Source organism: Mytilus trossulus, chromosome 3 (genome assembly GCF_036588685.1).
Source record: "Mytilus trossulus isolate FHL-02 chromosome 3, PNRI_Mtr1.1.1.hap1, whole genome shotgun sequence".
NCBI classification, from domain to species: Eukaryota; Metazoa; Mollusca; class Bivalvia; order Mytilida; family Mytilidae; genus Mytilus; species Mytilus trossulus.
The window spans coordinates 53,878,473-53,894,450 of record NC_086375.1 but is presented as its reverse complement, the minus strand read 5'-3'; the positions used below and the strand labels follow the sequence as shown (position 1 = coordinate 53,894,450).

The 15,978-nt window shown below is 31.6% G+C and overlaps 2 protein-coding genes across 4 annotated transcripts in view; one reads left to right on the top strand and one right to left on the bottom strand.

The window, feature by feature from the left end:
- The window catches only part of LOC134711841 (WD repeat-containing protein 44-like), a 43,773-nt gene extending 40,656 nt beyond the window's left edge, over window positions 1-3,117 (bottom strand). The window contains exon 1 of the mRNA XM_063572772.1: window positions 2,948-3,117. Within this exon, the coding sequence (XP_063428842.1) occupies window positions 2,948-3,006 (59 nt within the window). The 5' untranslated portion in view covers window positions 3,007-3,117. The remainder of the gene's footprint in view (window positions 1-2,947) is intronic.
- LOC134711842 (RNA-binding protein FXR1-like) overlaps window positions 3,116-15,978 on the top strand; it is a 32,163-nt gene continuing 19,300 nt past the window's right edge. For all 3 annotated transcript variants that reach the window (XM_063572774.1, XM_063572775.1, XM_063572773.1), the window contains exons 1-5: window positions 3,116-3,403; window positions 13,620-13,675; window positions 14,373-14,469; window positions 15,303-15,460; window positions 15,835-15,897. In XM_063572774.1, coding sequence (XP_063428844.1) covers window positions 3,353-3,403; window positions 13,620-13,675; window positions 14,373-14,469; window positions 15,303-15,460; window positions 15,835-15,897 — 425 coding nt within the window. In that variant the 5' untranslated portion in view covers window positions 3,116-3,352. The remainder of the gene's footprint in view (window positions 3,404-13,619; window positions 13,676-14,372; window positions 14,470-15,302; window positions 15,461-15,834; window positions 15,898-15,978) is intronic.

Sequence of the window (15,978 nt, the reverse complement as noted above, 5' to 3'; positions counted from 1 at the left end):
GTTATCACTGAATGGTAAAGATTGTTTTAATTTATCAGTTGGTAGTAAAAGTGAATATACATTGTATATTGTATAAAACAATGACTTTAGTTGATTCAACTACCTATTCTTGACAAAGAAAGATAACTCCAATTGAAATTCTTGCTATTGCACAATATTGTGCAATTAGATATTTCTTGCTATTGCGCAATACTGTGCAATTGAAAATACTTGCTATTGCACAATACTGTGAAATTGAAGATTTCTTGCTATTGCGCAATACTGTGCAATTGGAGATTTCTTGTTATTGCTGAGTACTGTGCAATTGAAAATTTCTTGCTATTGCACAATACTTAATATAATAATTTTAGATCCTGATTTGGACCAACCTGAAAACTGGGCCAATAATCAAAAATCTAAGTACATGTTTGGATTCAGCATATCAAAGAACCCCAAGAATTCAATTTTTGTTAAAATCAGACTAAGTTCAATTTTGGACCCTTTGGACTTTAATGTAGACCAATTTGAAAACAGGACCAAAAATCAAGAATCTTCATACACAGTTAGATTTTGCATATCAAAGAACCCCAATTATTAAATTTTTGATAAAATCAAACAAAATTTGATTTTGGACCCTTATTTGGACCAACTTGAAAACTGGGCCAATAATCAAAAATCTAAGTTCATTTTTAGATTCAAAATATCAAAGAACCCCAAGGATTCATTTTTTGTCAAAATCAAACTAAGTTTAATTTTGGACCCTTTGGACCTTAATGTAGACCCATTTGAAAATGAGACCAAAAATTAAGAACCTACATACACAGTTAGATTCTGCATATCAAAGAACCCATATTATTCAATTTTTGCTGAAATCAAACAAAGTTTAATTTGGACCCTTTGGGCCCCTTATTCCTAAACTGTAAGGACCAAAACTCCCAAAATCAATACCAATCTTCCTTTTGTGGTCATACACCTTCTGATTAAATTTCATAGAATTCCATTCACTAATACTAAAATTGTGGTGCAAAAAAGTTGATTCAACTACTATTCTATACAAAGAAAGATAACTCCAATTGATTTCTATTTACTTAAAAACCAAGAAAAATGTTTATTTGGACCCCTTTTTGGCCCCTAATTTCTAAACTGTTAGAACAAAAACTCCCAAAATCAATCCCAACCTTCCTTTTGTGGTAATAAACCATGTGTCAAAATTTCATAGATTTCTATTTACTTAAACTAAAGTTACTGTGTGAAAAAAAAGAATATGCTTATTTGGACCCTTTTTGGCCCCTAATTCCTAAAATGTTGGGATCAAAACTCCCAAAATCAATCCAAACCTTCCTTTTGTGGTCATAAACCTTGTGTTAAAATTTAATAGATTTCTATTTCCTTTTAATAAAGTTAGAGTGCGAAAACTAAAAGTATTCGGACGACGAGGACACCAACGTGATAGAAATATACGACGAAAATTTTTCAAATTTTGCGGTCGTATAAAAATACAAAGTGACATGTGGATTTTCCTCGGAGTTCAGTATTTTTGTGTTTTTACTTTTTACAAGTTTGAAACACTGGGACCACTTTAAAACGTACTTGGAATAAAATTTTATTGATATTACATGTACCAGAAATATTAGGATAATAGCGAGAATGTTTGTAACTCATGTCTGTTTCTGTATCCTGTAGTATCACTACAATTAGGTCCCACCAATATATATATATGTTCATGATAAATTAAAAAAAATGGTGTGAATGTGAAGGGTGCGAATGGACTTTGGTGCAAACATGTAGGGTGCAAGAGTGAAAGGAGGCAAACATAAATGGGGGCGGATATGTTTTAGGGCAAACAGACACATATTCCTGCCAGTACAAAATTGTACATGCAGATTCCACAGAGGCATACACCTTATCGCTCTTCCCGGCTTTATTTTAGGGAAATGTGATGTCCAGTAATGGCAGACAAATAGCGATAAGGTGTATGTTGTAAATACAGCGAGAACACAACACAGGAACGTCTCATTGGGGGGTTCCGATCCCGGATCCTGCTTACTGTTTTGACAGATTCTTGATCATGCTTACTCTATGAACGTAAGCTATTCTCATTTTTTGGTCATTTCCCGGGTCCCACTAGACCTCATTTCCCGTTTTCATGACACAATAATTTGACTTTCATGTGTTATGCTTACAAAAAATCGGCAATCCCACGTCACACGCCACGTGACGTTACAATACACCTTATCGCTATTTAGTCCATTCCAGGAAAAACAGTCATTTATACAACTTCCTGTTTAGGTCACCGGCTGAAAAATGGAGGTCAGCAGTAGTGAGCCGAGGGAGAAAAAACTTTAGAAAGTGATCATCAAGAAACTCTGATATAGTATGATCCACTTTTTTCGAAATTAAAAATGAAGGAAAAAATATTTTGTTTGAAGTATTTACGGTAGTTTAAACAGGTCTCATTAAAAAGTATCATGGTGAATTGTTTAAACAGGGTCCCAGATAGCTTAAACTGGATGAAAAAGTTGTGTAATTTTAGAACTTATCCGGAATGGAATAAATAGGGATTAGGTGTATATCTAAGACATAAGTGACGTCACTGCGTTGTGTTCACGCCCTATTTACAACATTCTGGGAGCTGCAAAGGAATTATATACGCCAAGAAGAGTCTATAATGCAAAAATTTAAAAGTGTAATCAGGACCTATATAAATTTTATGTCATATACAAGAACACTGCCCATAAAGACGGCGCTAAGACTTCTTCACTGTGTATAAAATATGTAGATACATTTACAACAGAGCAAATAAATTGTATGCAAATTTGTTTTTAATTGTTTGCATGGACACTACTTTCTATCTATATACAGCAAAAATAATCTGTACTATCATGGCTATAGGTCTACTGTACAGCACTTTGACTACACTGTACCCAAATGTTTTAGTATTTTTTTCCCTTATTAACCTTATCCATACCGCTTTGGTGTTGCTTCCTCTGCGTCATAAAATTCTTCTAGTTCACTATCAGACGACATTTTGTCACCTGAAATGGACAGAGAACATTATTTACTGATATCTACAAATGAGTGTTGTCATTTCTGCCAAAATAATCCAAAAAAGGAAGTAGCAAAGTCTTTCTCGGGGCTTATTATATTGTCAGAGGAAAAATCCAAGACAATCCGAATAACTTAGATTTCTGGAAATGCTCCCTGAAAGTCGATGTTCCGTACTTTTTTCGTTCAGACTTTAGTTTAAATTTGACAAGAATTGATGAGTTTCGGCCACAAACTTCTATTCTATTGCATTTTAACTTCAGGACTGTGTGAAATATAAAGAGAGCGTGGAAAATACTTAAATTTCCCATCATTCCCTGTGTTCAAAATGGAAAACCTTGTGGTAGAAGTTTGCGGGGCAAATGGAGCATTTTATCAGGTAAAATATTGTGTCAAACAATGAGTAGTTGTTGAATTCTGAAGAGGAAATATCAGATATCCTCAGAAGGAGCACATTGATCCTTTTATTGATATCTCTTTAAAAAAAAGTGTCCACAATATACATGACAAGTTTCACTTTCACTTGTCAACTTTTATGAAACTGAAACTTGTACTTTCGATTTACAATTTTCAGAAGAATAAAGATCTGTTTTATGCTGTTATTATAAATTGTTTTGTAATTTTAATATCGAATTTGATTTTAGCATTTAGGTTAGAATGTTTTTCAAATGAGTCATTTTGTCTTATCATGATTTTAGTAGCTTCTCAGCTACAGTAAACTTTGATTGATGGAATGATAAAAGCATCAGTAGTGTGTTAAAGTGTATTTGTTATTGTATATAAAAGTTTACCTGCTTTTTGTGAAGGAAGAATTTAATTCAGTAGTACTAAGTACACTGGTTTAAGGTTAAACAATTACATAAATGTTATAGTTGAAGCATCAATATCTTTAAAAATTCTTGAAGTACATTTTTAGATATAACGTGATTGAAAAAAAAATGAATGAAACCATAGGATGAAGCTTTAAAGAGGCATTACGGATGGAGTAGCTGTCCAATTTTTGCTTAAAACTTAAAATGTATTAAAACGTAAATCTTAATTATAAAAAAGAATAAACAATTTTCAATTAATAGGGTCAACAATATGAACGTTAACATGTATTCTGTTTCTGTTTCTGCCTGATAATGACCACAATCAACGAGCTGATTATTATGTCATGACTAAGGTGCGCATGCAGACCCCCCCCCACCCCACCCCCCCCCCCCCCACCCCCCCCCCCCACCCCACCCCCCAATTTCAATAATTTAGTTCAGCTTTGTCAGTGAGGCTTTCAAGGCCTCGACTGACGGTGCTGATGCTACCCCAGGAGGGAGAGCGTTCCAATCCCTGATTGTTCTTGGGAAAAATGAGTATTTTCTGTAATCACTTCTGCTTGCAGGAATTTGGAAACTTTTGTCGTGCATGTTCCTCGACAGTCGTGTTGGTTGCATAAGACGACCTTCCTTAATAACAGCCACTTTGTCGTGTTCTATTTTATAGAGCATAGTTAGCCTAGCATCTTTTCGCCTTTTTTCCAGAGATGGCCATTCCAGGTGCTCAATCATTTTGCTGACACTTGAGTGATTATGGTGTTTGTTGGAAACGTATCTTGCTGCTCTTCTCTGGACCATTTCTAAGCGATCTATTTCCGTTTTAAAGTATGGGTCCCATACTGGACTTGCATACTCTATTATTGGTCTAGCAAGGCTTTTGTATGCATTTTCTTTTACTGAGGTTGCTCCTATATTTAGATTTCTCTTTAGGAAGCCTATAGTCCTGTTGGCTTTTTTGCATATATTATTGATATGTTCATTCCACTTCAGTTCGGATGTGAAGGTGCAACCAAGGTATTTAGCACTTTTGACAGGTTCCAGTTTGTGGCCATGCAATGTGTAAGATGTTGGAATGGTGTTGTTTTTGCGGCTGATGGTAAGAACGTTGCATTTTTCCGGATGGAAGGACATTTTCCATTTGGCTTCCCATGTTCCCAGTTTGTCGAGGTCGCTTTGAAGGTCGTTTGAATCTTTGTTGGATGAGATGGTAAGATATGCTATTGTATCATCAGCAAATAGGCGGACAGTGGATTTGATCCCATCTGGCATGTCGTTGATGTAGAACAGGAATAATGCAGGACCAAGGACAGAGCCTTGGGGAACTCCAGATTCTACATCAATATGTGATGAGCACTCGCCATCCACTACCACTGCTTGCGTTCGATGGGATAGGAAGCTAAAGAGTATCAGCATTAAGTATTTTAGTTTAACTTTAGTTGCCATTTTATTAACTTTTTTGGTGACCTCTGAAGACTGAGAACTATCATATCATTTGAAACATACATGTATAAACATTGATATGGATTGACATATTTTTCCTTTTTAATATAACAACTGAAGAATGCATGTGTTACCCATCTTTAGCTTATTTTGACAAATTTTAACCAAACTGACTTTGATGATAGAACAAACAACAAAAAATCATTTTATATATAAATCATAGATAGACAAACTATAATGGTGATTGGTAGCCATTCAGATTAAAGTGAATAAAGGTCTGACAGCTGTAATTTACTTTTTCAGATGACAGGTTATAAACTTGTTTTGCCCAGTACATCTACACACATGTACATGTATGTTTCATGTCAAATTTGACCATCAGTCAATTTTAACTTTTCTAAAATTTCCATGATTTGCATCTTTTTAAAATAAGTAAAAAAAAAAATACTCTATCAGCAACATATGGTAAAACTGAAAATTAAAGATGATGTATATTTAGAAAAATGGTATTTAAGTCATAAACGAGTGACCGATGAAAAATAATGTTCTTCCAATTCTTGAACCAATAGATGTAGGAAGATGTGGTGTGAGTGCCAATGAGACAATTGCAACTCTCCATCCAAATAACAGTTTAAAAGGTAAACCATTATAGGTTAAAGTACGGCCTTCAACACGGAGCCTTGGCTCACACCGAACAACAAGCTATAAAGGGCCCCAAAATTACTAGTGTAAAACCATTCAAACGGGAAAACCAATGGTCTAATCTATATAAACAAAACGAGAAACATGTATATATTACATAAACAAACGACAACTACTGTACATCAAATTCCTGACTTAGGACAGGTGCAAACATTTGCAGCGGGATTAAACGTTTTAATGCATACAAACATCACAAACTTAGTCTTCTGTGTATTTTTTTTTCGTGTAATCGTCGATTTTTTTTCAACCGCTCAGTGTTGTTGTGAAAATATGGTAGGAACATGTAATTAAAGTTCGTGTTTTGAAGCTGAAGTTTAAAGATTGTCACCTGTTTGTCAACAATTGACAAAAAATCAATAACAAAGCATGGAAATTGAGCACGTGTTTAACATGCAAATTCAGATAATAGTTTATTTCAAAGACACCAATGCGTATTGTGATCAACGGATTTTTACGAGATTGGTCACACTGAGGTCACTTTGCATACGGAAAATAGGTGGGGGGGGGGGGGGGGGGGGGGGTGATTGCTTCCTGAAAAGGAAGCAATTAAAATAAGTAAACTTCTTCTAAATATGAATGAATTAAGGAACTTTCTTCAGAAAAAAGTATATTTACAGAAGTTTTATAATGAAAACTATCCATGGAGTTAAAAAAACCATATATGCATTATTTTTTTTGATTTGAGGTTTCTTTTGACTTTAAAGATTAAAAAAAAAAAAATTGTCAGAACCAGGTTGTTTAAACTAATGCACAGGTGTGTGATTTTATTAACGGCACCACCCTATATGTAACCTTTATGAATGAAATACTGAAAAAGCAGAAATTTTTGTGGAGGATTTCATTTAGTTTATTTTGAGGAAAGAATATATCCAATAAATTAAAGTCCCCGCGAAAATTTAACATTCATATAATACCATTTACATTTATGCTAGGATATCATAAAATGAATTCCCCATGAAATCTTATAAAGCGAGAAAAACCATGAAATTTTATCCCCACTAAAATTAAGGTTTCTACAGTATTGAGTAGGAGTGCACACGTACATCAACTTTCAATTCTAGGAAACATATTTTTTTACTTAACTTCATAGTAAAAGTTGCACAGTTTTAGAAATCAAGGTACATGTAGTTCTAATAGGAAATTGAATTGTCTATATATTTACAGAAGTGCAACCTACAGGTTTCATACATTTTCAAATAGAGTTGTGTCCCTTGGTCATTTATTTTTTTGAATTTACTAGTGAAGTGTTTTTATTGTCTGTCTATAATAAAATAGAGGTCTTAACAATACTACATGTATTCATAGAAACACGATTTTAAGAACAATGAAAATCTTGTACATGTAAATGTGTTTATTTCCAAAATACTGTAGTTACAAGTCTCAAGTTAGCAGTTTTGAAGTTTTTGGGCAGACCATACATGTATTTTAACCCTGAAATTTATTTGTTTAGTTCTTGAGATTGAAGATTGATAAGATCTTAATCAAATCTGCTAAATTTATACATTGGAAAAAGCAGCAATGAATATCAGGGACAATATAGTTCTCCTAATAAACTTAAAGTTTATTTCTTTTTCTTACAATATATTTATTTGATCGCAAAAATTTGCTGCCATAAAATGATATGGTGATGCCATTTATAATCATCATCTACATGTAAAGACATTTTGGTTTCCGGACAATAACTTTAGTATAAGTGTACAGATCTCTGTGAATTTGTACCACAAGGTTCCATACCACAAAAGGAAGCTAAGGAAGGGATTGATTTGAGGGCTTAAGGCCCTAACTGTTTTAAGAATTGCAGGCCATTATGTATTTATTTTTTTAGAATAAAAGTTGTTAACTAAGTTCATCATGTTCATATAACAGTTCAAGAAAAATACTAAATCATTTAAATGATTTTAAAAAAAGGTACATGTATTTTCTTATTCAAAGAAAAATACATTTTCTCATGTGCCTTAATTGCCCATGATGTTTTGTTTGATGCTGAAAAGTGACATAATTTTGCTCTATAATCAATTATTAATCAATATAATTAAGTCATTTTAAGTGGAGAATTTGGTTTAAAAGTCAAATTTTGATTTAACTTTCTATTTCAACTGATTTTGAAGCATAGTCAAGAATGAATTTATTTAAAAATGAATATTATCTGAGGTGGTAAAATCTGTGTTATCAATTTGAAGATTGCTGTATGAAAGGTATTCCATTTGATAAGGATTACATGTACCATGTATCTTTATAATGTTTTTATCTTGTACGTTTATCAATATACAATGTAATGTACATTGAAAGGAAAAACACAATGTTTTGTATTTGAATTGTGAACTGTTAAGTCTTTGTACAAATACAAATTAAGAGAGCTTGTGGCTTACTTCAATGAGAAAGCTACCTTAAGTATAATAAAGCTAAAATCTAGAAAGGAAATCTAAAAATGGTAGTTGCATTCAGTTATCAACAATAAACAAGTATTTATACCATTTTCTGTCAATCTGTAAATAGTCAAAACACAGCTACTAAAATAAAAGAGCTAGCTGGACAATTTTGTTGTACTGTTTCAGTCATTCTAAACTTAAAAATTAATAGTCATTTAAACTAACCAAGGTTACAAGTGGGAAATCAAGGGCAATAGTTAAAGAATTTGGTCACAGCACATGATAAGAAACTTTACTTTGATTTTAAAAGCACACCTTTTATTGACACCTACATTGTATAACAACTTGTAAGTCATCAAACTTGTAACAACAACACCATACTAAATCTGTTTACAAAAAATATACTCTAATTATGAGTATGAAAAATTCAAAATTTGACAAACCATGGAATATAAAAATTATTTTAAGAATCATTATGAGGGTAATTTCATTTTTCTAGGAGACATAAAGGTTGAATGACAATAGTTGTATATGAGACTTCATGTGGTTTTGGCAAAGGTACATGCACATGTACTACTAATTAAATGTCAAGGCTCATATAGTTGAGCATTTTATGTTTTTCATTAGTTTTTCGATGAATATCATAGAATCAGCTAGTTTCAGAAGGTCAGTCCTGGCAATTTTTTTGCTGAATATTCATGGTTTATTTTTTAAAGGATTTTCCTGTACAAAATGTACCTCGAGTGTCCAATTAACCTTCAAGAAGATTATGCTCTCTATGAAATATTGAAGTCAGTGAATTAAAAATGATTTACCAAAAGATATGAGGAAAGACAGGTTCTAGATATTGTTTTAGTTCAGTGATCGGTTGTTGACACATTGATACATACTCCATACCACAACTCTTACACACAATGAATCTGTTACTTCAGTGATGCATCAGTTATATAAATAACATCAAAGAGATAAAGAGGTGCCAAAATAGTGAAATTACATTGTTATAAGTAATATCTAAACATAATGATATATTGTCAGTTCTACACTTCTCTGTACCTTGAATCATTATGAAATAATTATGTTATTTGATTGTGTTGTAATTGCATGCTTTTATTTGAAACAAACACTAATTGTGTGGGTGTATAAATAAAATTTGAAGTAAAAGTAACATTTTTTGTAGATAACAAATCATTGAGGAATTTGATTTGTATCATCAACTGGTTGATTCAGATTTAAATCTCTTGAGTACACATTCTCTACACAGATACACATTATCCTCACTATCATAGATTCTGATTTACAATACGAAGAAAGACTTGGAAAATATAGACATCTCAGATAATAGTATATGAATGAATGAATATTTTAATATGAAAGTGCAACCTGAATTATAACAAATAATTAATACATTCATATATATATATATATATATACTCCAGCGACAAACTGTCCTTTTCAAAGCTAAGTAATTTTCAGCCAGCCAAATAGGCTTATGATATATATTTAAAAATACTGCATCCCTCTTTTCTTACCAGTAAAGTTCTATTTTTTTAAAAGCAAAAAGTGCAAACTGATATAAAAATGTCTAGCATGCTTGTGTGAAGGGAAAATACCTCATGTGTTCCTTATTTATCCACTCCACTTACAGTTTTAAAAAACCTAATGACTTTTTAGATTGTTTGTTTAGACATTAAAATATGCACCTGATTTCTTTGTTTACACATATGTATGAGGAGAATTTTTACTGGCTTTACAGATTTTGAAACAAAGTCAATTTTCTGCATTCTTTATAATATAAGAAAGCCATTTTTTTTCACTGAGTTCATTAACTGTACTCCTACGTTTTTTGTTTCAACCCTGATCACCTAAAAATTGCAGTTTTTCTAGAAGTTGAAAATAATTCTTTACAGCTTTGCCAATATAGGATACTTTCAATGTATAACTTGCCTCGATAACTATGCAGATGATCATTATTTTGTTCTTATATAAATGGAGAAAAAAAATCTTATTTACCCTGGTCTTCACTAGTCTATTTGGAGTTACTGCCCTTGAAATGTCCAGTTTCAGCAAAAAAAATTGATTTTGGCTGTTTTCTTTGTTACTATTATAGATAATGAGAAACTTTCAAATAAATAACTTAAGTTACCAGCAAGACGAGTTTTCAATATGTTATACAAATACAAATACAAATACAAATATTTTATTGGCACAAACACAATTACAATAATTGGCAAAGGCCCATATTACAGTGCATTACAACAATGAATACAGCATACATTTACTAGTATTTAAATATGTTATAAATGAGAAGCTAAAATCTCGTTTCTATACATCAGACATTTATGTATATAAGAACTAGTCACTTTCAGGACTTTTAAAGAATTACTATTAATACAACTATTAATATTTAGCTGATTTTCACTACAACATGTAGGAAGTATATTTAATATCTTATTTTTAAAGTTAAATCTATAGTTTGAAAAAAATTCACATTTCAGTAAAAAGTGATTTTCATCTTCTACCTCACCTGATTTACATACATTACAAACTCGTTCGTCGGTGGCTAAACCTAGATATCGCCCCTTTTCAATAGCAAGATTGTGTGCACTCAATCTAATTTTACACAGAGATGACCTTTCTAATCTATTACTTAGAACATCAACATAAGAACTACGCTGCTTTGAATTATGAAATTGTTGGTAAAATTTTAGTTTTGATGAATCATGAATTTTTGATGATTGATCCTGTGTGCACTGATCAATCACTCGTTGTTTAATACTTGGTAGATACATGTATGACAAGCTCTTAAATATAATATATATTACAAAATATATTCTTGAAGTAAAAGTTGTTTGAATGTTTAAAAAAAATATCCAAATAAAAAAAACATATGTATCTTACTAAAGACATGTACAAAATGTACTAATGAAAGAATAAAAATTCCTATAAAAACCACTACATGCACTATGTACAGCACATACAGTATGTACAGTAGTGTCAGACATTCTGATTGACATGGTACATGTAGATATCCTTACAATTCTCGCACCAAATGTAGAAAGAATTTCATAATGGTAGACATGATAAGTTCTAAAATTAAAGTAAACTCTAATTGATTTATTGAAATTATCAACTGGATATTTATGGTAATTATATCAATTTTGCCTAGACTTATAATTTTCTCCTGTTGTTTGTATGCCTGCTCACCATATTAGATTGGCATTAAGTTTTAAATTCTGTGTGTTGGTCCATTATCAAGATAAAGTTTAGCATTAATGCAGTTTACCTTCAATTAGGGTCACATTAGCTTCAAACTTAGTAAACATGTTCATTATGTGTTATATAATATGACCTTTTAATTTTATTTTGACAAATCAGGGTTTTGACCTAGATTTCACTGATCAATGAATTTCAAAAGGTTATATTGAGAGCAGGTCTTTATGGACAATAATTAACAAGTGTTGCAGTACCAGTTCATTAAAGTTGAAATAAATAGATAAGTTGCATCGGTATTTAACAGATTTTAAATCGATCTGCCTAAACAACTTTTGTAAAGATATAAATATTTTCACATAAATTACAATTTACTTTTAATGACATTATATTTTAAATTATTTCAATGCTGTCTAGTTTTTCATGCAAAACAACACCTTTCATAGACGTATATCATAAAACTGTTTCTGTAAAGGGTGTGGTTCAATATGTAACCTTTTAATTCTACATCATTTTTCACATGAATTGTAATAAATGTCACTTTCTAAAAAAGCTAATATTTGATGGGATTAACACAAAAATCATAATATGATGATGTTGTTATCATTATGATTATGATGAAATGATTGCTTTTATGTTTTGCTTCAAATGTTTCAAATTATCAAAATATAGCTTTAGTAGTGTTATCAAATAAATTGAAATGAAGGAATTTCAATTGGACATTAAAACCTTCCATATGCACTTATAAATAAACTCACAATATGGCATGCATTTATAAATAAACAATCGCTTAATTTTAAGTTATATCAGGAATTTATGTACAGACCTGGGGCAGATCCAAGATCTTAGGTAAGGGGCACACCATTTATGTAACTCTGACATAAGACATAAAGGCAAGACATAGGGAACTTAGGTTTACAACAAAAAAGGTCCTGAATTTATTGCTAGTCTCAAAAATCTATGAACTTGTGATATGTACATGTATGCATCAATTTCTTTGCCTCACCTAAAAATAAGCAAGCACTTGGCCCTTGATGTGTGTCAGTTTTCTCTAGATAGAACTTGTTTTCCTCTAATTATAAAACACAACAAACTAAAGAGACTATGAAATTTAAGATAACAAAACAAGAATGATCAGCTTATGCACTAATTCTTGTAATTCGAATAAATTAATTAAAACCAGGAGATGTCACAGTGAAGCAATGCACCAAATTACTTTTTTTTTTTTTAACTCAGAATGCATGATTTGAAGTGTTGAGCTGCATAAGTATTAATTTAGGCCGAAATACAAATATATGTATGGATGAAATTGCCAATTTTACAGATTATGATGAATCTGAATATTGTTAGTCAATGGTTTGAATAAATATCAGAAACAAATAGCTTTATTTATAATCTCTGCAGTGCTATCATGCACAGACAGGAGCATCAGGGCCTAGTGGTCTAAGTAGTACACCTACTGTACAACTAGCCTGTCAATACTAATACTGTAACTGAGATTGTGAGTTTTAACCTGGCACATAGCAGGGTACATTTAATTATTTTTAAAATATTTTGGCCACGAGCATCACTGAAGAGACATGTATTGTCGAAATGCGCATCTGGTGCAAGAAAATTGGTACCGTTAATTTAATTAACTCCCATCTTATTTGGCTAGGATTGTTAGTTTCCTAATGAAGTTTGGTGGTTTTCTCATTGCACTCCATCTTCAATCACCAATAAACACTGGCTGCCAGGGTATAGACAACAGTGCTGAAAGTGGTGTTTAACACAAAAAACAATCAATCAATCATAAACAAATAATTAAACAATAATGATTTCTTTGTGTATGGTAAGTCTCTAGTTTTGATTGAAGGACATGTTTTATTTGAATGTTTTAAGGTCCAAAAACAGCTCCTTTATAACAATTAACATTGATGCCTTATTCTAGAACAAATTTTTTTATTTATAAATGCACATGTCACTAAGATATAAGATAGTTATTTACATACACACTTTTTTTTTTAAATTATTTAAGTACAATGTTTGTTGTTTATTGATTTGAATTATTTAATCTTTTCAGGCACAAGTAAAAAATGTATATGATGATGATGAAGTCCTTGTTACATTTGAAAACAAGTAAGTTACATGACTTAATATTTCTGGCTGAGTATTAGATGAAAGATAATTATTTTTGTAGTACCTGGTAGTTATTTTGATTATGAGGGGAAATACAACTAAGAACATGTACCTATGTAACTATAGTTAGATTTATGAAATCATTTAGCTTTTATATGACCGCAAAAAAGACCCAAACAAATTTTGTGGTTGTATATTGGTATCCTGTTGTTGTCTGAAGACAGTTGGTTTCCGGACAGTAACATGCTCAAACCATTTAGGAATTTGGGGGGGAAAATAAGGGTTTCCTGGTTTATGGACAATTAAGACAATTTTAAAGCAGTGTACATGTATAAGAGGAAATCCAATCACATTTAAAGAACAATGTTTTAAAATGGTAAATTATGGTTGCAAACTTCATTAGAAATTTGAATTGAGATGACTTTGCCCCAACTGTTCAGGGTTAGACCTATGCAGTTCCAGCTGCCCTCAACAAAGCAATTTATTTAAGAGTTCCTTGAAAATATATGTATATATTTACGCCCTTGCTGAATAAATGAAGTAATAACAGGTTGTAAGGGTTGTTAAAGTTATCAATGTTGTATAGACATTATTTGCTATCATATTGACCTGAATGTAGAATGTAGGACTGGTAGCTTTCTCCATGAAATGTGTTGGTATCTATTTTTCTATACTAAGTATTGCAATTAATTTTTAGCTGGCAGCCTGACCAGAGAGTTAAATTTGGTAATGTACGCTTACCACCTAGTGACCAATCAAAGAAAACAGATTTTAAGGAAGGAGAGATTGTGGAGGTAAAATTAATAGTTATTGAAATTTTATAACATGGCAGTCTTAAACTTAATGGTACACATCTTTAATAACAATGAAAAATTGATCTATATTGCATGTCACAAATTTCAAAGATAACCATTGTATTACCAAAGCACTGTTTTGATTGTTCTGTCTATGCCTTGTTTTTTTATGCTGACAAACATTTTATGATCGGTCTCCAGTATATATGATGAATGCTGTTCCTGAAATGGTTGTAATGAACAGTAATTGGTATCATACATTTCTCATACTTCCACAGACTTAGTAACCCTGCTTTTGGAATTTAGTCGCATCATTGTACCATCTGACCTGTTGTCAGTGTCATGATTGATAAGGAAATTATGAATAAGGTCTTTCTACTACAACTAAATTTGCATCTTTGGGGCTAATAACCTAATTAGGGGCTTACCAAAAAAAAATTAAAAAATGACAAGTGCAATAATATGGTATATTGTATTATATTAACAACCCCTTTTTACAAAAGATCCTGTCATTTTGTTTCATAACATTGCATTATGAAAAACAAGAAACATATGCAATGAATCACTTCACCAACCCATCCTGACTAAATATTTGTAACAGAACTCTGGTCAATTTAAAATAACAAAAAAAAAAGGAAATAGAATGAAGTACAGACTCTTCAATATAAAAAAGAACATGTGGTATGATTGCCAATGAGACAACTATCCACAAAAGGCCAAAATGACACAAACATACTTCAGATCCTATCAGTTTCTGTGTTGTTTTAAAGAACAACTAATATATATATTGGTTGTTCAATGTGTTACTGTAACTTGTACATGTCTTACTTCAGGTTTTAACCCGAACCACAGAAAGTGAACAATGTGGGTGGTGGAAAGCCAAAGTCAAAATGTTAAAGGGGGAATTTTGTGTGATAGAATATATTGGATGGGAAGGTTCATCATATAATGATATTGTTCCACTGGATCGTATTCGTTCTCTTAACCAAAGGTAAGCATGCACTGGAACAAACAGAAAACTATTTTTACTATATAGAATTTTTGTTGACAATTAACTACTTGAATAGAGCTGAACCCAACATTATGCCTGATAATTTCTAATACTATTCAATGGAATAGTTTAAGACTTAAGTTTCCAGGAAATCAATCAGTTCTTGCATTGCTGGGACTTGCTGGGATTTTAATAAAGTGTTACTTGACTTTCTTAAATAAAGCAAATGTTATTCAGTCATTTCATTCCATTTTAAGTATAAAATCTCATGTATTTCATAACCTTGGAGCCAGAATCAGTATAAATGTTTTTTCTTCCTTGTAAAATACTAAATAAAGTGATTAGTTTTAAATATATCTTGGGTTTTGTTTCAGTGCACCATTTAAAAACAGTTTCTTAAAGTATTCCATACCCATACCAGAAGATCTGAGAGAAATGTAAGTATAAAGCTTAAAAAATACATGTTTTTAAAAAGCAGTTGTTTTAGAATTATATGATTAAGCTCAAAGATCTGTGAT